A 24310-nucleotide genomic window follows, 5' to 3' on the forward strand; every position below is an offset into this window, starting at 1 on the left:
ATTCTCAACATTTTCCACTGTGACTATGTTGGCTTATTAAACACAATTGCAGCCACTAAGATCAAATATGACGGCAACCTGTTCTCGCACAGTTCACAGTGCATACATTGCCATTGTAACCTAAGTTTTGAGGAAGGAAAAAAAGCACGATATAAATTAAATATTTTTTAAAAAGGACAAGTAGTGCAGATATAACTCCGGTTATATAATTTTATTTGTTGTTACATGGGCAAACATGCTGACATTTTATTTTTGTTATTATTAACTATCTATTAACCACCTTCGTACACATGATGTTACATGATGTTTTACAAACGATTCTTACGTGTTCATCCAAATATAGGTACCATTTACACTGTATTTTTTCAAAATGTAATTTAAATGTGGAGTAAGTGATTATTTTTCTGTATACTACTTGAAAAATTCACCTATTGTCTCCTTACAGTCGACCAGTTCTATTCTTGGCTGTCTTCATCTTTCTGTCTCTCTGTCTCAGTCCATCAAGGGACATTTGGGATATGGTGGAAGAATGCACGTTTAAGACACTTCCTCACTGGCCTCACTACAAACCTGGAAGTCTGTCTTTAATATACAGTTTATGATTTTTTCTTTATTTTCTCCTTTGGAAAGCTAGCCTAATTCTCTGTGTTGCTAATGCAGGTTTTTGTTTGCCTTTTTTTAAGAAGTGTCTTACTCAACCTTTAAAAAGCATTTATAGATTATTTTTATTCTCTTCAGTTTCACTAATTTCGACATCCTCGGATCATGTATTCATTGACCATCTCGTTAATGGCTAAACAGGTTATGTTATGTTCCTCAGTTGTACATTCTGTTACTGTAGGCCAGTACTCAATCCAGGTTCTCTCACCAAGGACATACTGATACCTAATTTGAAAGTGAAAAACAGAAAAAAATCTTACAAATCTATGAATACTCCCAATATCACAAGAAGAAAAAACAACAACTTACGATTGACTCTTTTCATCTTTGAAAATATCTCCAGATGTTCCCATCATAAGGAAGGTTTTGCCCACTCCCAGATCTAAAGCCATTCTGCAGTGAGGATAACCTAGGAACATGCGCTGTCTACCCTGAGGACCCACATCATAACTTCCTGTAATCAATACATAGAAGAATAAATGCAAATAACACATAAAGGAAATTTTTACATTTTCTCTGTATTATTTGTAGCTCTAATCATCACTTCTGAAAGACTGCAAACTACCTGAAAACAAACAAACAAACACATAGGCAGTTTGGGAAGAATTATTGGTCAGAGCCCAGAAAATGAATCTAAATCGTACTTAATTGTGATTCCTTTAAATTTCACATATTAAGAAGAAGCTCAGCTATGAAAAATTAGGTGGCATTTTAATTCTGAGAAATTCTCAGCCAAATATTTGAAAAGAATGATGGCTGAAAATGTCTTAAATTCAGACAAAGAAGATATTTGGTATCATTTATAGGGGATCAGATAGGGAAACAATACAAATCGCAAACATTTTTGGTTCTGTCACAGGTTTAAATAAAATCAACCTACCTTCTTTGATGACTTCCAGCACCTGCACTGTGTAAATGTCTGTGGACAAACCATCTTTAAACTGTTCCACGCTCACTTTGTATGCTGAGGACAAACAGGTTGTAGACTGTTAGCTCACCTACGCTGTTCCTTAGAGTATTTATTCCATATTTATTAAAAACAAACTTACCAAAATCTATTTTGCTCCTCACTGTAGTCTCACAAATCTTATCTTTGCGTTCATCATTGTTGATTTTTCCCTTCTTCTGCATACTACAATTCTCTGGAAATATACAACAGGCACAAAGGGATAAAGGAACTAAATGAGATTATGTGGAATTTTGTGGAGTGGTGATGGCTGCATGGATCTAAGTCACATTTTAAATATGTTAGAGCTGTGTTCGTGTTATCTGCATTTGACTGACAGATGAGCTCCTATTAAACAATAGAATCATACATCTCCTGGGTCAATTACATTACCAAAAACTAACTAGCAACTACAATATACACCCAGCAGTCACGTCATTACATCTTGCTAGTATCAGGTTGCCTCCACAACTCGTCACAAAACATATTCAACAAGTTGCTGGAAACATTCCTCAAAGATTTTGGCCACATTGATGCGATTGAATCACACAGGTGTATTTGTCACGGAGTGTCTAAAGTACTGATATGGTAAAAAAAAAAAAAAGTTCCAAGTATTGTGTACAATCTACCTGTTCTAACCTTTGTATACCAAAAATGTTTAATAAAGAATTTCAGAGGTTAAAAAATGTATGTAGTGTCATCTCCTGCTTACCTTCAGCACATATGCATTCATCATTTCTACAGAGGCGCAGCAGCTCTCCAGCTTTCCTTTCTGGATGATAGAATCTCACACATTTTGTTTCTGCATTGACAAATAAAGATGTTTTTGCACCATTGTAGTACATTTAAAAATGTAATATTGCACCCAACCACATGAAATGAAATCTACTGGAAGCAAAGACGAATCCTTTACGCTCAAAAAATGATTCCAAGATGCCAAACTCACGATCACTTTGTAGCTGGTCGCTGAATTCGTAGACATATACAGAAGCTGGTTGTAAGATGCCCACTTTCAGTTTCTGGTGGACCCTAAAGGCAATCTCCAGCTCTGTGTAAGGAACCTAGAGGAGAGAAGTTATGAAAAGGAATTAAAAATTTGATGAAAATTGATGCGAGCACAGGTCAAAAGAGAAAGAGTAGAGAGAGGGGGAACACTGATAGCTTACTTTGTTCAGGTAAATGGTGAGCAAGCTTCTCTCTGACTCAGTGTTCAGCCTGTATTTTGAAATAGTGCGGGCATGCCCTTTGGCTTGCTACAATGAAACACACACATCCACGGTTCAAAAGTTAAAGATGCCTCCTTAATTAGAAATACTGAATTCTGAACAATTTGAGCCCATTTGTGTTTATTTTTCTTACTAAATCCAGATCTTTTGTGCTAACAGTGAAGCCAGTTAGCAAGCCTATATCCAAGACTGGTGTGGTTGCATTACGCTCCTTGTTCTTATAGCTGTAAACAGAACAGGGAGAATAAGTAATCAAAGAATGAAAAGGCAAGAACAATTTCTTTATCAGCAGTAAAAGACACAAAAGTTACAAATCTGTATAGCTCTAAACAAGAGCTTTGAGAGAAATGTTTTAAATCAAATTTTTAGTGCTGTCAGCGCTAATCTTGTTAAAATGACGTTAACGGCATAACTGCATTAACGGGGCAAATCTCAGTTAGCGAGTTAGTGCAGATCGCCCCGTGCGCGGTCGCTACAGGTGTTTTTCTGCCTGGTGACTTCATTTCACAATTTTTCCAAGTGTGAGCTCAAGGTTGTTCATTTGTTGGTGGGAATAATATATAATATTGTTAAAACCTTTAATGGAAATCAAATCATTTGAAAAGTTCAATGAAATATATATATATTTATTTTTTGTCTACTTACAAAACCTTAATTTTTAGGTTGTAGATATTTTCATCATCACCCAGCGACTCTGCAGAGGCAAAGCAATGGAAGACTTTAAATCTGATTTACAGTATTTATTTTTAAAAAGCTCGGAAAAAATCAAATTAAAGTAAGAAAATGACCTCACATAGATAGTCAAAAAAATGTGTACAGTTATCTTAAGATGGATAAACCGACAGAGGGCAGCAAATTACCTGGAAGGAGCTGCACTGACAGGTTAAATTTCTGACAGTTGTTTTCTTTTTCTTTCGGCAGTTCATAATACAGCGACGTTATCTGTGATACAGACAACAGGAGCTTACAGCAAATTCAAACACAAGGAAACAAATAAACAACAAATAAACAACCAAAACATTGCATTTTACTTACCGTCAGTGTTGCTTCTCCCGGTCCTGTGGCTGACACTTTCACGTCTTGGTTTATGACGTTGATCTGTCAGGGATGCAGAAATCAACACATAGCAAGCAGAAGGAACAGAGATGCTGTGTATTTGCTTATGTGAAAAAGAACACTTTCTCACTTTAGATGTTCTTGTAGCAAAGTGGTTTTCCCAGTTAAAGTTGTATTTATCAGGCTTTGACCTCCCCGGCAACAAGATGTCCACATTCAGATCGTACTCTGGCTCTTTTTCACTGGTCCAGTACTCTGCTATTGCCTGGTACACTGTCATTGTGGCCTGGGGAGAAAAATGATCAGTGATCAATAATTTGTGGCCAGAGCAAGATTAACTTCATCAATGGATCAGTACATGAGGATATTAAGATGTCTTCTTTACCTGAGCTGACCCATAGCCTCCATTCTCTCTGATCTGTTTGTTGAACCATCGGACAATTGGTCTTGCTTCATCAAAGGCCTTTAATGGAAGAAAAGGGTTGAAATACAGTGTATTTGTCTTATTTTAGTTAAATATAGAAAATCTTATCAAAGCTGTTATATAATAAGCATGATTTCCACAGACCTCTGCATATCCTCCTACACTACAACTATTATCTTCTCTGTGGTCTTCCTCATTTCCTCCTGCCTGGCAGCTCAATCTTCTATTACATGTAAACTTTAGCTACATGTACTGCTCTGTGACACAGATACTTACCTTGGCCCTAACAAGAGCCAATAGAGCATAAGCCGTGGCCTCCACTGTGAAAACTCGTCCTGCAGGTGAAGGCCAATAGGACGAATCTAAGCAAAACACAGAGACAGTTTTGCATCAAGTAATGTGGTGCTCTGTCTAATCTTTAATTTTAATAATTTTTATAATAAACTTGATAATAGGTGGGTAAGGTTATATAAATGTATACACAAGTTCATACACAAGAAAAATGCATTCCATTTTTTCAAAAAGAAAGCTGCTATTTGATAGGTGCTGGCTGGGTGGAGGATTGAAGAAAAAAGGAGGAGTGAAATGCAGAAATGCAATGCTTGTTGTTACTTCAGTAATAGTTACCAGATACAACTCAGTAGATAATTGTTGGTCCTATGGAGAGAGAAGGAACCCAAAGAAGATTGCTAGGAATAAATGCACACTGGATAAGCAGAAGAAGATGGATGGATGGAGGGAAAAACACAGAGGTGCAAACATCAGTGTCTTACTTTCTTTTTCTTACAATGTGGCAGGTGAACGTGCATATAAAGATGGAATCACAAACTCTCAAGTCATATATTTTAGAATCACGCTTAAAGAAATATACCCCCCAAAAAAGGTTACACGTTCATTCAGCAGGATGTTGATCCAAAATGTTCGAGTCACTCATTTAGTAAAACCTCCTACACTACATAAATGATCCAAACTAAACTTCTCCACTTACTGTGGCTGCTAAAAAATAGATTAAAAAAATGTCATGGAGAACAAAAATCTGTTAATAGCTGTCGCCAAAACTGTCACAGAGACTGGTTGGGTCCACACTCAAATGTTGGCAAGTTGCTCTACAAGCTAACTGACAGAAAGCAATAAAACCAAAAGTTCCATCTCTGATCTTTAGTAAAGTCATTATTGGGTGTCAGAATACGCATCTATTTGTACTGAATTTGAGTTGTATACAACTTCAAAACTAACAAACTCATTTGTGTAGAACTTTCTGGCTGTCAAATGTGCTTTCCAGATGACAGATGTGTATTAAAAAAATCATTTTCTTTCACGTTCTTATCCAGTTATGTGACATAATGTCAAAATACATTTTTAGGCCACTTTATCTTGCGTTTATAGAAAGCTAGGATATGCTCTGAACTACAGAACAATTCCTGTAATGTTAAATAGCACGCATATATTTACAGCATTTTTGATATTTTCTTTCTTGCAGGTAACTACACAACCACACTGATGCTTTACAAGAATCTCTAATAAGCTAACATGTACAGTGAATGTTAGACATGAGAGTCAATCCGTTTGACCCAAGTTTTTGTGATGCGGTTGTTGATGTAGTTTTGCACAAGCTATTTATTATTCCACTTTAGTACTACTATCTTTTTATTTTGGATTGTTGTGTTACAGCACCTGGGGAAGAAAACTTAAAGAAGATCTCTCGGTTTAGTTTGTTTTCATTGGCCATGGCGTATGATGTTATGGCAACAGCATAAGGGTTGACTAAGCTTGGCAGACGCCTCTCCAGGTAGCCCACTGCTTTGTCTATGCTCGCTTGCAGATTCTGGATAGAAAGAAACAATGAAGGAAAGAAAGGTAGAAGAAATGCAAGATCACGTCGACAGGTAAGATTTAAGTTGCAGCTGCACAGATGTTTAAAGATCTGCAATATGGGAGCAAAATGTACAACTGCCAGTCTTTTGATAGATCAGTAAACACACTATCCTTCATTTTTTTATATTTGACTACTGGGTTTCACATTCTGTGCGTAAATGTTTTTAAAAAAGTGAGATAACAAACAAAAAGGCACTCACATGAACAGTGGGAGCACATATTGTGCGTGACTCTTGCATAGAAATGATGCAGAAAGCTGTAAAGGAGGCATCTGAGTCTGTGTCAAGCACATCACCCTGTACATGCAAATACACACAAGCATGTCAAAACTACTGATATATATACTACTTCTTAATATATTTAATAATAAAAGTTTGCAGATTTATCCAAAATGACATTCGGTATACTATTCTGCAGGTTTGTATTTTATGCAGGCTTTTGTTAAAATGAAGAGTTAATGTTAATGAAATCAGTGCACGCACAAGAATCTCTTTGAGGGACACACTTCCAACTTCCATAAACATGCCGTTACGTTGCTGTGTGTTCACGATCAGAAACCTGACAGCGTTACAGATCACTTCACTTTGCACTGCTATCAGATTGTTGGCCAGGGCGAACACCTTGACAACATATGCTGTCAACCTAGTAGAAGAAAGAAGGTGTATATGTAAAATCAACACATAGTCATAATCCGAGTGAGAAAATATGCAAACATTTACATATTAAAAACCAACAACTGTAGGCCTCACCAAGTGCTGCTGGGTTCATCCTGAGTCCTAGCAAAAGATCCATCTTTTTTACTGTATTCAAGTTGGTTGTGGTATCCTAAACAAACCAAAGAAAGTAAACTCAAGTTTATTGTTCAAACTCTGTACTAAAAGTTACTGAAAACCAATTTGAATAGTATTTTTAAATTAGGTGGTTTTGTATTGCTGGTTACTGCGAAGTGTGACCTTTGGTTTTTACACACAGGGCTTTAAAAAAGAAATCTCTCATACCTGTGCTAACAGTTTGTGTTAACTTACCAGTTGTGATGTGCTGGAGGGCCTGATCACGCAGGTCAATGTTCACAATCTCCCAGAGATCGGCTCTGTCTAAATATGTGATTGCGATAACTGGTAGGGTCATGTGAATCATGTTCTCCTCCCCACATCCTGAAGGCTGATAGATCAGACCACCCATTGACTCCCCACTAATTGTGTTCTTGAGCACGTTTCTCTGTTGTTTCCCTGAAATTAATACACAACCAGTCTCATCATTTGCCACTGAGAACAAGGTGGAACACAGGGGCGTAATTTCCAGGGGGGTAAGGGGGGTTATGACCCCCCCAATAATCAGACCCAGCCAATATAACCCCTCCAATAAAATATTGAATTAGAATAGAATAGAATAGAATAATCCTTTAATTGTCCCACAAGGGGAAATTTTGGTGTATTAGCAGCAAAGAAAAGCACATATACAAAAAGAACAGGACACAGAACAGAAAACAAAATTATTATGTGGACAATAGTTACCAGAGCAGAGTACAGTACAGCTGTTGAAATTAGCGTACAGATGGTGTGCAAACAGAGCAGGATACTGAAAGATGTTTAAATAGTTAAGAATATTTAGAATAATTAGAAAAGTGCAGATTGTGTATTGTACCTGTGCGTTAAAAAGTAGACATGTAACTTCCAATAAGTTAGTGTATATACAAGCTGAGAAAAGTAATGTGCAGTTATAACAGTAGAAGTTGTTACAGCACTGATGTAAACATCTGTGTTTCTTGGGAGCAGTTTTGCTTAAATAGGCTGTTGATTTTCTTTACTCATTTCAGTTAATACCAGCAAAATAGTTGTACGTTTAATCATCTGGGAATTTACCCAGATTTATTTATTTATTTAGACAGAGATCTTGACAACCTGTTCAGCACAAAGTTACACCGATGGTGGAACACGTAGCTCTTACCAAATAAATACAGTAATCCCATATGCATTCTACATATAATTTTCATAATATGAATGATTTTAATTAATTAATATGCTTGAAATGTTTGGGTTTTTTTTTTTGGCAGGCTTGCCAGATGTGATGTAAGCATTTGAAGGCTGATCATTAGTGTGATCATCACTGACGATATGTCATTGCATATTGAATATTGTTAGTGCTTTTCCCAAGCAGACAAGACTGTGCTGAAAGTCTGCAGAAACTATTACTGTGAGGAATCTGACATGACACTGGAACTGCCATGTGAATGAAATTTAGTCCTGTTGGCACCACTGCCTCTTATCTCTGCAGTAATACCGAGGTGACACTGCAGGCACTCTGATGTGTATATCTTACCTGTTAGTGAGATTTGTGTGCTGGTAGGTGAGTTGGGAACAAAATCTATCACAGGAATCTTGCTATTGAGGATTTCCACTTGTCTGCCATCTAAAAAGTTGAAAAAGTTTCATTAATACTTACAAAAAATAACCAGAGATGATAGCTGTTCATTATCAGGCTATAAGCAAATGAATAAGTTACTAAGTTTTCTTTAACTGGAGCTACTTAACATTGATACTCACCTGTACCTCTTTGTTTAGGGTCCAAAGTTAGAGTATGAGAAGATTTGATCAATATGCCTTCAGGCTGAAAAAACAAGCAGTCACAACTTTTTAACTTGCTGTACATCAAATTTAGATGAGAATTATTTGTCCTAGGTGGATTTGATTATAAGAAGTATCTCAGTTTAGTTCAGGCAGATCCATTAAAAAAACATAACTTTAAGTCAGCAGTAATATATATTTTCCACATTTACAAGCACACACTGAGTAAGGATGGTATGGGAAGTCAGCGAGTGTGCCAACATGACCCGAAAAGCCATGGCAAAAAGGGTGGATACTGTGTTTTGGCAGTTTAACAAAGTAATATAATATCAAACAAGCAAACAAAAAATGAAACCTTAAACCTCCCGAGAAAACTACTGTATGCTGAGGAAGAGTTGAGTGTAAAACGTGTGGATTGTCGCATCAGATACAGGATGAAAAGGAGGATGGAGGTAGGTTCCAAAGCATTTTTTAGATTAACAGAAGGTTTGGCAGGCTTCAGGGACTAAAAGGGGCACCCTATATGTGACCCTTAGAATGATCATAGGTGATAGCTCAACTGGAATATGGGCTGAGCTTGACTTTGGTGCCTGCTTGTACCAATGCTATGCTTGATTTCTTAATTTATTTAATTGTACCCTGCATATCTGGCTGCATTCAAAGGCTTCATGTGTCTCTTAAAGGTAGGGAGCTATGTGAGTTGGTAGAATATGTCTTTCTTTCTTACCACTACTCGTAGCATCTTCACAATTCCATCACTAATTTCTGACTCTTTGACAGCTGCTTTGATCTCAATGCGGTGTTGTCCCTCTTTTGTAGGAATGATGGTGAACGGTACAGATCGTATACTTTTGGCCCCGACTTTCATCTCCTGACGATATCGCACACGTTTAGATGCTGCACTGCACACATGTTCCGCCTCAGTCAGATCAACGCGCACCTTGAAAATAAGTTCATTCAAGGATTTCAAACACTTTTTGTCATAATCTACAGAATATAAATACATCACTACAGTCTCTGATCAAGTTTCACTGATGAACAGTTAATTGAATAATAACAATAATAATGAATTGTTGGGAATTGTTCACTGGATGGAACATTATAATGGTGCTTGAATGAACCAGGCTTACTGTGTAAGGATTGGGACCATGGTTGTGGATGACTGCCTTAATTTCTAGCTGCTCCCCACGAACAGCAGAGTCAGGTAGCTTCAGATCAACAAAGAAATCTTTACGGACAACTATCTCTAATGGATCACCCACACAGATACCTTCCAAAAAAGGGGTAAAGACACAAACACAGCAAAAGAAAGACCAGTTGATGAGCTATAGGTTGGCTCCTTGATCTAGAGACAAATTATATCAGTTCATCCTCACCGTGAGTTTTTGACAGACTAATACCAGTGAGCTGCCAGGTTGTGATCGAGTCTTGCAAAGGAATATTTCTCAAAACTGATTCTTTTTCACTGGAAATAGAAATATCACCACTGTGAGAGTTGAAAGTATTACTATATTTCTATTCTATATTTCAGCTCACTAACCAGTTAGGATTCCCCTCAGGGCAAGCAGGCAATTTCATATCAGACCAGAGCCAACTTTCAGGGAAATTGGTGCGCGAAACAATTTCATTGCTGTCCATGAAACTGCTGTCATCGTCCTCACCTGAAGTTTTAAAACGTTCACATTTTTATTCCTTTATAGCAACCAGTATGACCATTTATAACCATCTTCCATCCATTGTTCATGTTCTTACTGCGAGCCAGTTTGAGGCCATCCTCCTTCCTCTCAGCTCTCTTTTTTTCCATTTCCTTGCAGCAGTGCAGGAAAGCCTCAAAACAGGCTGTATCGGCGATAAACTCACTGCGCTTCTCACAGTTAGATGAAGTCGGGGTTTCCCGGATTCCATCTAAGCAACAGTCATGTTCCAGTTTGTCTTTATATTGACTCACTGTGGAGAAAATAGCATTTAACAGAAAGACAAAAGGTGAGACTCCTTCTCACCCTTATTTTTTTACACAGACGAATAAAGCACTAATAATTAGAAATAAAAAAGTTTCTTAATTAAATTGACTTTGAGTGTCACATTGTGTTAATGGTCATTTTTCTTTCTTTATCTTAAAATAAATTCAAAAAACTGTCAAAAATGTATAAGTTGGCACAACAACAGAGTAAACTGGAAAGTCTCAAATAGGTCACAGTAATAAGAGAAATAGAAATACTACATTTTAGTTAGCAGCACTTTTCTAACTTTCCATATCACCAAACTAGAATTTGAAGGGGGGGGGGGGGGGGGGGGGGGTTAAGTATAAAAAACTGAGCAGCTAGTTGTAGATGAGACGGACTGGATTTTTCATATATAATAAATGAATACTCTGTTAAGAATAGAGACTCTTAACTAACTTTTATACTTCCACAATCATATAGAATGGAAAAGTTAAACTTTAGAAACGTTAACAAAGAAGGAGTTGTTTGTAAAGCCTGAACTGTATGACAGAAGATCATGTAAGTGTTTCTTGATCTTACATAAGGTAGTTGTGACATTCATCATATCAACGGCCCTTTTTCTTCTGTTGGGGTTCAGACATTTCAGCTCTGGAAAGGAAACACAGACTAGAATTCACTGTTTTGGTTTTAGAAGAAGGAAGGAATACAAGTGTGAGAGTAAAAAAGAGGTCACCTTGTCTGTAAGGAGTCCCAGAAGCGGTATTTGACTCAAACAGCAGCCCAGCATCATAAAATACACTCATGCTATCCTTCCCTCCACCTGGTGTGCACCCTGTGTCATAGTTCTCCACACTGTCCCAAATCTACAGTATGGAAGTTATACACGCAGAGAAGCAGATAGTTTAAGCTTAGGGTTCAGCTATGAGTGTGCTGGCAGTTATTTCTATAGTTTTTGATTTAGTCTTCCTCCATACCTTTACATATAAAAATTTTCTTGAGCAAAAAATGCAACAACTTGTATCTTTAGTCCACTGCCATTAAAGTGTGAGCCTTAAACTCCTCCGTTATTTTGAAAGGGGAATAAATAAAAAATAAATTACCTTTTTCTGGGTTAGACGGTGCTTACTGTTTAGGATATATACACCTTTGTCAACTGCGACCAGTCCAACTGTGGCTTCTGGATCACCTGTGATTTTCAGCCTAAATATTTTGCGAGGCTCATAGAATTTAGAACCTCCTTCTGAATGAAGCTGCAGCTGGAGAAGGCAGGAAAAGTAGATTTGTATTTGTTAAACCAACCAGACTGTAAGTTGGAAAAATACTAATAACCTTAACTGTGGTGCGCAGGTGTGTAATTGTCCACTTAAAAATTGCTACATCATTATTATGTGTCTCACCGAACCCATGCAGGAGTCTTCTACATCCACCCAGACAGAGTCTGATACAACTTCGTTATCATTTGGATGATAATAGGCGATGATGCGGAAAGATGGCAGCAAGTCTTTGGTAACAGTGATGATTAAGGATATCATTATTTGACCACTTGTTCTGAAACGACCATATTTCACGAGCTGACCTCTGCTAAGTATCTAGAGAAAAGGAATTGAACATCAACACTTATCTCTTATGTATGCACACTCTACTGTGTACGTTTGTTGTGTAAGTAAATACGTATCTCACCAAGTACGTTATGTCATTTTGAACATTTTTCTGCCCACTGAGGTGAATGTTGATCTTCATGTTTTGCCCGTTTTTTACTTCAGCTGTATCCACCCCTTTAAAAAAACATTAAAAAAAATTTTGACTTAAGAAATTTGTTTTTTTTGGATGTCACTACCTCTCTAATGTTATTTCAGTACATACCTATGTGAATGTAACTGTTGCTCTGAGAGGCATATGGGAGAGCAGTCATGGTGGCTGACGCTTGCCTTTCAGGTGAAATTTTAACATCGCTGGTCTTTGCCTACAATAAAGCACACGTAAGCTAATAAAGTAATTGACTTCGATCTCACTTTTATTCAGCCTGCATATAGAGGTGACCCATGTACAGTACAACATTGCTTTATGTGCAAAGTTGAATTTAATTATATCAAAGCCAGTATTCAGTAACAACTAAATATATACAGAATAATGATTATGAGACAATTAACCTAACAGTATCTTTAAAAAATTCTCCCACTGGGGATTTGAAGTTTCTCCCACTGGGGATTTGAAGATTCTTGCATATCAGATAAGCTTATCTAACAACTGACAACTATTAGGTTTTTATGACTTACTATGATTTTCATTGGTTGAGGATTATTGACTGTATTGATAGTAAGCCTCGCCATGCCATTAGCTGCAGTAAAGCCTTGGACATCACCTGGGTCAATCATCACTGCAACACCTTGTGCAGGAGAGCCATCAGGATTCAAAACCTCAATCTGCAAAACAAAGCAAAACAACAACAATTTTTATCATTTTATCTACTCCTTTTGACCATCTTTATACTTCTCCGTCAATGCTGTCAAAGCAAATATTCACATTTTTCACAATGCCTGTCACAATCCTGGTAGTGGCGATTTTACGATTTTGTTTCATGTTTATTTTTTTGTTGTTCTCTTTTCATGGGGAGAAGGGGGGGGGGGGGGGGGGGTCTGTCACTGGCTCGCTTTTTGTTAATATTCAAGTTTTGTTCCCTGTTCCTTGGAGTCTGCGTTATGGGTCCTTTTCATCAATCCATACCGTCTGCCTCTGCCAGACTGTGACAATGCCATCCAGTGGTCATTTCTAAAGTGACCATTTATGTATCTCAGATCATCTAACCATAGTTTTATTTTTACAAACATGCAAATAAAGGTAATTCCCATTACCGCAACATCGAAGGACATTCCTGGTTTGAAATATCTGGACGTTTTCTTGAAGTGGATGGTGTAAGGTGATGTAACAATCTGAATACCTGTCAGCTCCGCCTCTGCCATTTCACTTCCTGTACAAACAATTACATTAAATATATGAATTAAAAATGATTATTAGCACTTTAAAACACAATAAAAACAGACAAGCAAAGATTTCAGGGAAACGGTAATATAGAAAGTTAAATGTACACATTTTTGGTGCAGTATTTCAAAAGCAACTTAGATGCATTTTAAGTTGTTGGCTCTCAGTATATTAATAGCACAACATTAGTATACTAATTTTGATTATTGTACATATAAATACAATATAAGGACTACATTTAATATTGCGCCATGAATAGTATGATTCCAATTAATCCCAATAAAATGGAAGTGAAATTTCACACACAGGACAAGTCTCCGTCTGTCCTCTGTTGTGTTTTCCACATGGTTGTCTCTCTCCCTGTTCTGTGTTTTTCTATGTGTGTGTGTGTGAGAGAGAGAGAGAGAGAGAGAGTGGAGAACTGAGAACTGATTGTACAGGCATTATTAAATATTTACCAAAACCGTGTTTAAATTTATAAAGATAATAATATCAAGAGTTAATTTGGCTGAACAGGGGACTTTAATAATCTAACAATGTAATTAATTAATATAATTAATAATTAGTAACTTTTTAAAATTTACATGTAGGATTTGTTTTACGATACACAGATCAAAAATGTTAAGGGAACATAAGACAAAGCCAGTTAAACTTCAGGCATATAAGTCTATCAAGTTAGGAAGCATAAATCATCTTATCTTTTTTGATCCAAATGAAAGCAACAACAGGAGCACTGAAAAGGCAACAAGAAGACACTGCCCAAAAGACAATATCAGACTATAGACATATAGACACAGACACAGACATAGATGGTTGCTTTTCGCTAGTGTGCTTGTCACTACTGATAGCATTAGACTGTTACTGAAATGTATTCAGGTTGCACAGGAAGTTAGGTAAGGTTTGCTGTGTCTCCCAACACAGTCTTAATATTACAGAGGATATACCAAGAAATGAGGTGGAAAAGAAGACACAATGAGAGCTGGACAGGACTAGGAAGGGCATTAACTGAACAGCCGGGCTGATATCTGCTCCTCTGTGCAGAGAGAAACACTGCCAGAGCCCTTCAAAAAGACCTTGAGATGGCTCACGTGCATTATTCTGAGATAATTGCCAGAGAACACCAGAACTCCAAACACAGTTACACAGTTATATAGTTTGCTGTGTAGCTTTTTGTAGAGAATGACTGCTCACGGGATGTGTGAAAATATCAGATGATCAGCAGTTTATGCAATCCTCAGACCAGTTTGTCACTCAAAACATCCATCTCTCTCATTCTAATGCTTGGTTTGAATTTCAGAAGGTCATTTTGATCATGTCTACAGACCAATATTGAGTAACTGGCATGTTGTTGGCTGATTGGGGACTGACATTAACAAACAGTCCAACAGTTGTATGCAACAAGGTGGCTGGTGGGTGTATTTCATCTTATTGAGAGTATTTCAGTGACATAGCTATTTACACACCCTGTCACGGCTGGGGCAGCAGTCGTGTGGTGTATTGAGAAAAGTATCCAAAATGCAGGCACTGGCTGGGGTGCGAGTGAGTGTTTAATTACAGAAGTGACAAAAACAGGAAAAGCAGAGCGGGGAGTTAACAAACCTAAACTGGGGAAAACTAAAGAACTAACCTGAAACCAAACACTCATGGGAGGATGAGCAAAATGCACAGAGAAAGATGGCAGAGAGACGCAGAATGAACACCGGGTTACACAGAGTAATGCAGACTGACACAGAGTAACACAGACGACGCAACGAGGAGCACAGGCAGACACACCCTATAAATACACACACCAGGCAATCAGGAAATGGGACACAGCTGGAACTAATGGGCATAACGATACACAGACCTACAAAGTAAAACAGGAAACACACAGACTGTTTTACAACACAAAACTCGAGGACCCGAACAGAGCACAAAGGACAGACACAGGTAGGGCTGGTACAACACTCAAGCACTAAACACATGAACCAAATCCTAAGAACTAATACCAAAATCAGAATAAACACAAAACACAAGGTGAAACCAAAAGGAAACACAAAACGCTGGGTCAAAATGACCCAGGATCATGACACACCCGTTAATGCTTGTGTTAGCTATAGGTCTACTACTATAATTAACATTCACCTTTGATATTTTTAATTACACTCACAATGCTCTCTTTTACCATTTCTTACCGCTGTCTGTCAGCACATTGACAGCTGCAAATATGGAGCTCCCCACCAGGCTGGAGATGTTTTCAAAGGTCTGTTTGATGTGCTCTTTCTTCAGCGTGACTGTTCCTACACCATTCTCAATCTACAACACATAACACACATAATGTTAGTGCTTTATTTCATCTGGATGCAAATGTTGCAGCTCAGACCCAAACAGAAAACATTTGTTCTTTTCTTTGCATGTGTTTTAATACATGTGGGTAAAAGAAAAATGTGTGCGACAGAAAGACACAATAATAAAGATGAAGTGATGGCACACAACAGTGATGAACAAATGTGTGAGCATGTACCGACACTTTCTGAAGCGAGGCCTGAAAATTTGTCTTTTGGTCCTGATGCAAAACTCCAAATACCCCAAAAGCTGACCCATCCACCTCTTCACCAAACAGATAGCTAAAGCCACAAGAAAGTAATTAATAAGCTAACGAGGCCAACAAATGGGTATGATTAAAATAAAAGCATCAAAAAACGTAAAAACATAACAATCTGAAATCTAAAAAAACGTTTTACATACGTAGCTTTGATGTTGATGGTGAGCTCATCACTGTCCACATAGAAGAAAGGATTTTCACGCGTCAGCTTGACCTCGAAATTGGGCAGCACTGAAATGACATTTTACTGCATGGTGAAGATAAAGTAAAGAGGGTAAAAGTATTGTTGTACAGGTTATATCTAAAGTGGAATTGACCCCTGGGCCTGAAAAGTGAGTCCAGAAAATGGGGAGAAGCCTTAAACCTGCATTCTTTGTAGCAAGTAAGAAAACAAATTCTGTTTTGTTTGTTTATGTTTCGGTGGGTATGGTATTATTTTCTTGTGCTTCTAATTTTTTTTGTTTGTTAGGTGAGTTAATTCCCTTTTCTGATCCATTCTGTCCTAGTTTCATTTATGTGTTTTGGTCCTTCAGCCTAGTCTCTGTATTTCTGTATTTTTTGTTCCACTGTTTAGTTGTGTCAAGTTGATGTTCTCTAATTTTACTTAACATCACTTGTGTTCCCACTGGTTTCCTCTCCCATCCTCATCTCCCATTGTCCTTTGTTGTGTCCTTCCTCATGTCTTCCAGCTCTATTTCCACATTTTTAGTTTCTTTGCTCCCACCCTGCTACTGTGTAGGACTTTTGCATTCCGTTTAAAGTAAAGCATTAAAGGTAATTTTGAATTTGATTCCTACCTTCTTGGGTCCCAAATCCTGCTTGGCACACAGCTATTTCATGACAACGTGATCTTTACATTGCAAATGATGCTCCATATTAGTGAATAAGCAAGAGTGTGCTACTAATATGGTGATAGCCAAAAATGCTTAGAGACTTCAGAAACAGGGCTTCACAAGGCGGTGGCATGATACCTACATCCATCTTTTAAATGCAGTCTATGATGAAAATGCCCATGAGATAGCTCACCATAGTCCTTGACCTCAAATTCTGCAGAATAGCTCGACTGTGGTTTACTCTGGAAACTCGCCATCACTTTCCACAGTCCAGTGCTTTCAAAAGACAAACACATGTACACAGAGTCAGACTGACATATGAAGGATGTCTTCCAGGACGATGGCATGTTTCAGTGGCTAATTCTGTTGCTGTTTTGGTTTTCTCAATTCCCTAAAGACTCATCCAATTTAAATGTGCATAGCTGAATCCCCAATTTAATACACTCATAGTGCTTAAATATCCAGAATGATGTGAGTGTAGTTTGGCATATTTTTGTTTTTAACTGAGACATGGTGATGCTTTTAGATGAGTAACATAAATGCTAACATGCTGTGGCGGAGGTGTGGTCCCGGGCGCGGCTGCAGGGGAGGAGTGGTGCAGTGAGCTCAACGGGGCGGTGCTGGAGACGCAGGTGAGAACAGCTGATGGCGTTTGGACTGATGATGGTTTCCTTCCCCTTTTATAGTGAGACGGGAGAGGAGCAGAGGGAAGGCTGGAAATCAGCTGAGACCGGAGCTGTCAGACTGTGGACTATCATAATAAATGAAAACTAGAAATAAACGTGGCATCTGGCGACAAACAACTGTGCGTGTGTGAAGTGCATTTCACACATGCATATGTTGAAATGCTGATGTTTATGAATAATTGTAAGTGTGTTTGCCAGGTTTTTTTTGTGTCAAGCAGATTCCACATTTACTGTATTTGCTGAAAGTTTCCTTTGTTTATCTTTTAATGTCTACTTTAATGTCTGCTTTAGTGACATGCTTGGATAAAATCCTATGCACACCTTTTTCAGCAAAATAGGGCACATCTTACTGGCAGACACTAACACCTTTTTGTGATGAAAACGCAAGAAAAAAATGTTTTAAGGGGCATTAAATGCATGGCATACTGTCAATAAAATTACCCTGTGATGTTTAGTTAATTCTTTATAAAATCATTCACATATAATGTGAAACTACTTTCTAACTGCTCTGTCCACTTCTTTGATGCAGAATACCCCTTTCTCACATCAAGTATCTAGAAAATGTAAATGGATCAGCTGCCTGCAAAACCGCACACGTTCTCAATAATAAATTCCGTTATAATAAACACAGAGACGATGGTACGGGTGCTTAACATGCGCAACTTGCAAATATTAGCATTCCAATTAGTACTTAATATATGCATGTTAAAACTCATGTTACTTATCACTATGTCTCAGTTATTCCATACATGTAAAAGTAACATACAAGAAACCCAACCCCCCCACCCCACCCCTCCAAAAAATCAAAAACAAAACAAAACAACAAAAGCATGGAATTAAAACATATATACCTGACAATTTCATTAAGTTGAAAATGTCCAGAGTGGATTCCTGATTTCACAGAAACTGTATCGAGTGGGAAAATGATGCCTTCAGGGTTCTAAAAAAGAAAACAAAATAAAAACCAAAAAAACTAGTTTTATACTTTGATTTACAAAAAAAAAAATCTAGCTCCTTCATCGATACTTACTATCTCTTCTGTCATACTGTTTTTGTATTATTTATTCTATACACTTAATGTTTTCATGGCATATTAAGTTATATTAAGAGTCTATTAAGACTCCATAAGCTCAAGCCTTTATCAATCTCAGTCATACTGCCTCCATACTACCTAGATATGAAAAGCAACAGAACATGTAATATGACAATGAATTCTTCAACCAAATGACCTCAAAATTCAATCAAATAACACATTTTAATACCCATCCCAAATTAATCTATATAGTCAAATTCTAGTCTGTCTGCCAGTTAGTTTATTGCTTGGTGCAGACTGATGGTAGTAGTTTATCCTCTATAAAACAATGACAACTTCCCTTCATCTAAAAAGAAAGTTCTACAATATCACATTCATTATTAAATAAAAGAATAAACGAAAGCAATACCACAAACTGAATGGCAACAGAGGTATCACTTATGGTGGAATTGTCCCGCTCCACTGGTTCCATGTTAGGGGTCAGTGCAAATAACCTGTAATGAACTGAGAGAAAGGTTATTCATGTTATTCTACATTTAGCTCTGTGACTGTTTGGCTTTTTCAGCTGCTTGTAACAGTAGTGTATGTAACGTGTTACAAAGTAACAAAGAATTGTATGTTTACGTCCTCATTAGGATAGAGCTTTGTGTCGGTGTGTGCCTATGTGACAATGCATCTATAACCATGTTATGTAGTATTGTAAAGTGAAGTAAAAATTAAAGGTGGGCAGATCATTTTAAATATCAATTGAATATCACTGGTATTGGCATTGGATTGATACTAGCATGATAGGATCAACACTTTGTTTCTATCTTCTAAGTTCTATATGTAGCTCACTGAATCGCGTTAGATTAAATATTTTTTGAAAATGAAAAAATATGCCTCAAATATGTGTGTTCTGACTCTTCAATTTATTTTATTTATAGCCTATAGCACATTTCAGCACCTGAAATTGACCTAAAAAGTCCGTTAGAGACAAGCGCAGTTACAATAGAGGTCTCCAAAAAAAACAAACAAAAAAACATGACAAGTTGAAAAGTGTGTGTGTGTGTGTGTGTGTGTGTTAAAAATCACAGTGATTTAGTGGTCATTAAAATGTGTTAAGAATTTGTAAACTGACGATGATTCATCTCATACAAAATGACAAACTGCCCTTCCCTACATAAATTGCCTTTATATTAAAAGTATTGGTTATCAGTATTGGCAATACAGGCCCTGTATTTATTTTATCAGACCACTAACAAAATCTGCAGTATTACACAGCACTAGTAACAAGTAGAGCAAGTAATTTGATATTGCAATAAAGTAAAAAAAAAAAGCTTTTAGAAATCCCCAACACTACAAAGGGGGTTGATTGTACACATTGTAGTTTGCTGTGGGAGCCAAAGGGAGGCGCCAGATTTTCAGGTTTAGTTGTAACTCTAAGTAAAACATAAAGGTGTGCTCTTTCATTCCGCATTTAAACAGAGTGATGCTGTGCTTCCAAGGGTATCGGTAACCCTGCATTTAACTTCACTTCCAGCGGAACATCTTTTTTTCGCCACTAGAACTATAAGTCAAAGCAACAGCGCATCATTGGCAGGAACAACAGCTATATCAACATAACATATACATATATTTTAAAACACAATTTCCTTAAACTCAAAATGAAACACAAAGCTTCAGAGACATGATATGAGATTTTTTTCCTACACTAGAATGATTGTATGATGCTCTTTGGTCTGATTTTAAACTTTGCTGTAGGTTTTGTGTTAATACTTAAGAATGAAAGAAAGACTTTGTTTATGTCCTCATTAGGATAGAGATTTGTGTTGTTGTGTGCCTCATATGTGACAACGCATGTTATGTAGCATTGTAATATGCCACATTTCCCAACATGCCACAGTGTTTTTCAGCACAGTTACATTAAAACCATCGGTATCTGTTACGTCTCAGGGAGAGTCCTCTCCTTAATTTTTTAATAGTATAAATACAGACTGTCCTGGTTTGAAAACTAGATATATGGTATATTTCTCAGATAATACTCAGAAAATCCCGCATGCTTTGTATTGAAGAAAGACTTCCGCTATTTTCAACAGACCTTCATTTATCTATTGAGCTCTACTTAGACCTCTTTATATACTTTTCTTGTTTCTGTATCCAGGATACAAGCATGCAGAGCAGGATTTAAGATTTTCCTTTTTCAAGGTATAAAGGAGAAGCTGAATAATGACCTCTTTCTTTTATCATAAATTACTGTTTGAACAAAACAATAATAAGACAATCCAACATAAAGAGCTAAGACTAAACAACTTTCTTTCTATTATGAAATTCCTCTTTAAATTCAGAATGTCTAAAAATACAGAAGCATTTTATCATTGTGTATTGAACTTACCTTTGCTGTTGGGTGTGTAGAGAGTCTTGTCCGTCTGGATGAAGATGTATCCAGAGTGGAAGGACACTAGGACAATTTTCTCCAGTTTCACATCAGGGAACTGAACTTGCAGGTAAACATACTGCTTCCTTTGTGGATCCCTACTGAAGCCTTGAGTGGGGATCTTGGACCAGTGTGAAGAAACAGTACAATGCAGGGTACATGAGATAATTAAGTTAAGGTGGTAGTGCAGTGCCACTTCAGAAACTATTCGGACACTTCTACTTTTTGCACACTTTACAGTTTTGCAAATGTAATTTTTCAATGAAAAATTAAAAGTTTCCCAACAACGTATAAATTTATAATAAAAATATTAAAAAGTGTTTTTCTATTTATTCTCTTTCCTAATTTGTAACAATCTGATATGTCATTTTTGAAAGTATTCAGGCTCTTAATGCTTTAAGTCTTTTGAAGCCTGGATAAGAAGATTTGTCTGTAAAGTGCTGTCTTCAGGCTTCTTCACAGATTGTATGTGCTTTAAATGGAGGCTTTAGCTGGACCACTCATTAACAGTCAGAGACATGTTCCATTCCAGTATTTTTTTTTGGCTGTATGGTTATCATCAGACCAATTTCAGTTGGCATGTACTTTGAATAAGGTTTTCTTCAAGTATCTGCATTTGGCAGTGTTTATCCTTCCCTTACTATTTCAGATCTCCACCAAAACAAATTGCAAATACCATCATGCTTCACTGTCTGGACTGTATTGGCCACATGATAATCATTGCCTGGTGTAAATTGATCATAGCTCTTGATGTTTTGCTCAAATAGTTCTGTTTTTGAGTCATTACATCTTTATTCTTGTGTGCTGTGACCTGAAAATGTATCTGGAAAACTTGACTTTTCTTCTCTAAAAGTTGCTTCCTGAAAACTGAAAGGGTTTTCCATTGGGCACATTCTCCCATTTTTGCAGAGGACTTTCTAAACCTCTTTGTGTGATCACTGTGTCCATGTTTGCCTCCCTGACCAACTTTCCTTTCTAATCTGTCTGGCTAAAACACTATAAAAAGTATGTGTAGTTTTATACATGTTACTTTTAATTATAGAGCCAACTGCTCCTGGACAATGGAAGATTTGCTAATGGCTATATAAACTTGCTTTAATCTTTTCTTCACCACTGGCTTTGTTTTTTTAAATACAATTTTTAACATATCTAACATAGATTTCCATATTTCTACATTACCTTAATTTGTCCAAAGGCCTGAAATTTATTTGCACTGGTGAGGTTCACAGATGTTGATATCAGCCTTTTGGATTTGGTCGGATAGCTCATTACACTAATTTCAACCATTAAATCGCTTTCATCAGTGCAGTCTTGACACTCCACAAAGATGTTTTGTGCTGTTCCTACCCCCAACAAGTTGGGGGCAGACATCACCTTCCTATGGAGCAGTGGTGAGACAGAGAGGAAAAAATTAAACATTGCTTCTAAGAACAGGCAAACACACTGTTGTTTACCACTGACAAATACAAAGATTTACTTTTATTTGTTTTTTCCCAAAAGCTGACGGGAAGTTCTGGTTTAAACAATATGTTTGACTCTCTTCTGCTTCGAACTGGACTTTACACATAATAAGTGATCCATTGATTATCTTGACTAAGGTACTAAGTACTAAGTCAATATAATATTTCATCACTGTTATTATTGTTTATTATGGTTGGGACGGGGAAAATAAAAAAAACATCTAAAAAGTAATAAAAAGTTTAGTTACTTGCAACAGAATGTTAATTTATACAACAGAAACTGCTAAAAGACTAATCATTATGGAAGTAACAGATGAAATGCAATTATTGAAAATCTTTGCTCGTATAGGTTCAATTGGAAAACCAGTAAATCAGTAAAACAGTAGGGACAGAGTTCCCAGACAAAGACAGCTTTTATTTGAGCTTTAAAAATAGACTGGAACTGAAGCAGCATATTAAAATGAATTAAATAATACATTATTTCATCACTACCAAATTTAAATTTCATTGTCTCATCAAAGATATAGTGTATGATATAACACTCTGACATGTCTGAGGGGTGCAGAGCCTACATTTGATATTGTGCTGTACATATAAACATTACAGAAAATATTTAATAGCACCAGTAATATAAAAAAACAATAAATTCATGCTGTTATTTTACAGACAAACATTTTCAAATCACAAACTCTTGTAAACTTAGAGTTTGGATCTTGAACTCTACTTACATGGGTGATCCATCAGTCAGAAAAATTAAGGACAAAAAGGCCAGTGAGGCTAATAGCCAAAGCCGAGTCCTGTATGTCCCCCTGCTTGATCTCATATCTGCGCTTACCATACAACTCTGGAGCATTTTTATCCACGTAATGCCCTCCTTCTGCACTTTGACTTTGACCCAGTGCAGTTTTGCCCAATTAATGTTATTACTAGATCAGATAAAAAATCATTGAAAATGTTAAAAGTATGAACATTTGCATGCTAGAGCAGAGTTCTCTATGGTTTGATTTTAAAAAATCAGGACACACACTATAAGACTTAAATAGCAACCACCATCTTTTTTTCCAAAGCTAACACTGTTTGATAAGCTGCTGCATCTCCAGAAATTGGTGAACAGTATTTCGTTAAAAAGTAATATCTAATGCAGCATCATTCATATAAAAGATATGATTCTATTGCAACAGCAAGTATCATTTGTTCATGTTAAACTAAGAAAGGTAAAAGTAAAATGCAAAATCTTTCTCAGCAATGGAAATAGAATCAAATGAGATAATGTGTAACTGGAATAACACTTTATGATTGAGTTTTTGACACTTGGCCCAGAGGTTACTTGAAATTAGATTACTTGTGTGTGTGTGTGTGTGTGTGTGTGAGAGAGAGAGAGAGAGAGAGAGAATAATCTTCTAACAGGTGTACTTAAAATTACTTATGTAGTACTTACAGTATAATCTGTATCTCCTTTCCTGTAAGATATCCATAATTTCCAAATAAAGTACCTTACATTTAATTGCAGAGTAATTAAATGTGGGGTGCCTGCAGAAAGTTGATTCTGTTCTGGACCTAGACATTCCCCAAGTCTTGAGTCAGCGAATGGCTACGTCCAGATGAACAGAATCAACTTTCTGGGC

The 24310-nt window shown here is 36.9% G+C and overlaps 1 protein-coding gene across 1 annotated transcript; it reads right to left on the minus strand.

Annotated features, from left to right (window-relative positions):
- Positions 1–196: 196 nt before the first annotated feature.
- On the minus strand, positions 197–23558 carry LOC102790268 (complement C3-like). Its single transcript, XM_087841936.1, has 43 exons — positions 23414–23558; positions 22405–22603; positions 21184–21346; positions 19219–19313; positions 18628–18716; positions 17284–17366; positions 16401–16488; positions 16177–16279; positions 15848–15968; positions 13547–13662; positions 12971–13117; positions 12558–12657; positions 12375–12469; positions 12092–12283; positions 11795–11950; positions 11428–11557; positions 11274–11342; positions 10504–10698; positions 10292–10412; positions 10128–10216; positions 9882–10021; positions 9479–9691; positions 8731–8794; positions 8507–8596; positions 7213–7416; positions 6937–7012; positions 6670–6829; positions 6388–6483; positions 5987–6137; positions 4589–4674; positions 4274–4351; positions 4019–4174; positions 3868–3930; positions 3693–3774; positions 3478–3526; positions 2966–3056; positions 2773–2859; positions 2553–2667; positions 2319–2408; positions 1710–1802; positions 1541–1624; positions 970–1114; positions 197–885 (listed from the first exon to the last, which is right to left on the minus strand). Exons 1-43 carry the CDS (start codon positions 23536–23538, stop codon positions 744–746), a joined length of 5031 nt encoding a protein of 1676 aa, XP_087698062.1. The 5' UTR covers positions 23539–23558; the 3' UTR covers positions 197–743.
- Positions 23559–24310: the final 752 nt, after the last annotated feature.

Source organism: Neolamprologus brichardi, chromosome 6 (assembly GCF_056152115.1).
Source record: "Neolamprologus brichardi isolate AB-2024 chromosome 6, ASM5615211v1, whole genome shotgun sequence".
In the NCBI taxonomy this organism is placed as follows: Eukaryota; Metazoa; Chordata; class Actinopteri; order Cichliformes; family Cichlidae; genus Neolamprologus; species Neolamprologus brichardi.

What these genes read in the sequence shown, in the direction of transcription:
- LOC102790268 (XM_087841936.1), bottom strand. Translation starts at nt 23,538, where the DNA reads ATGCTCCAGAGTTGTATGGTAAGCGCAGATATGAGATCAAGCAGGGGG. An exon ending in GAATGTCACAACTACCTTAT is followed by an intron (nt 10,699 to 11,273) that starts GTAAGATCAAGA and finishes TTTTCTCCACAG; the next exon opens with TGAGTCAATATAAAGACAAA. An exon ending in GCACAAAAGATCTGGATTTA is followed by an intron (nt 2,860 to 2,965) that starts GTAAGAAAAATA and finishes GTTTCATTGTAG; the next exon opens with CAAGCCAAAGGGCATGCCCG.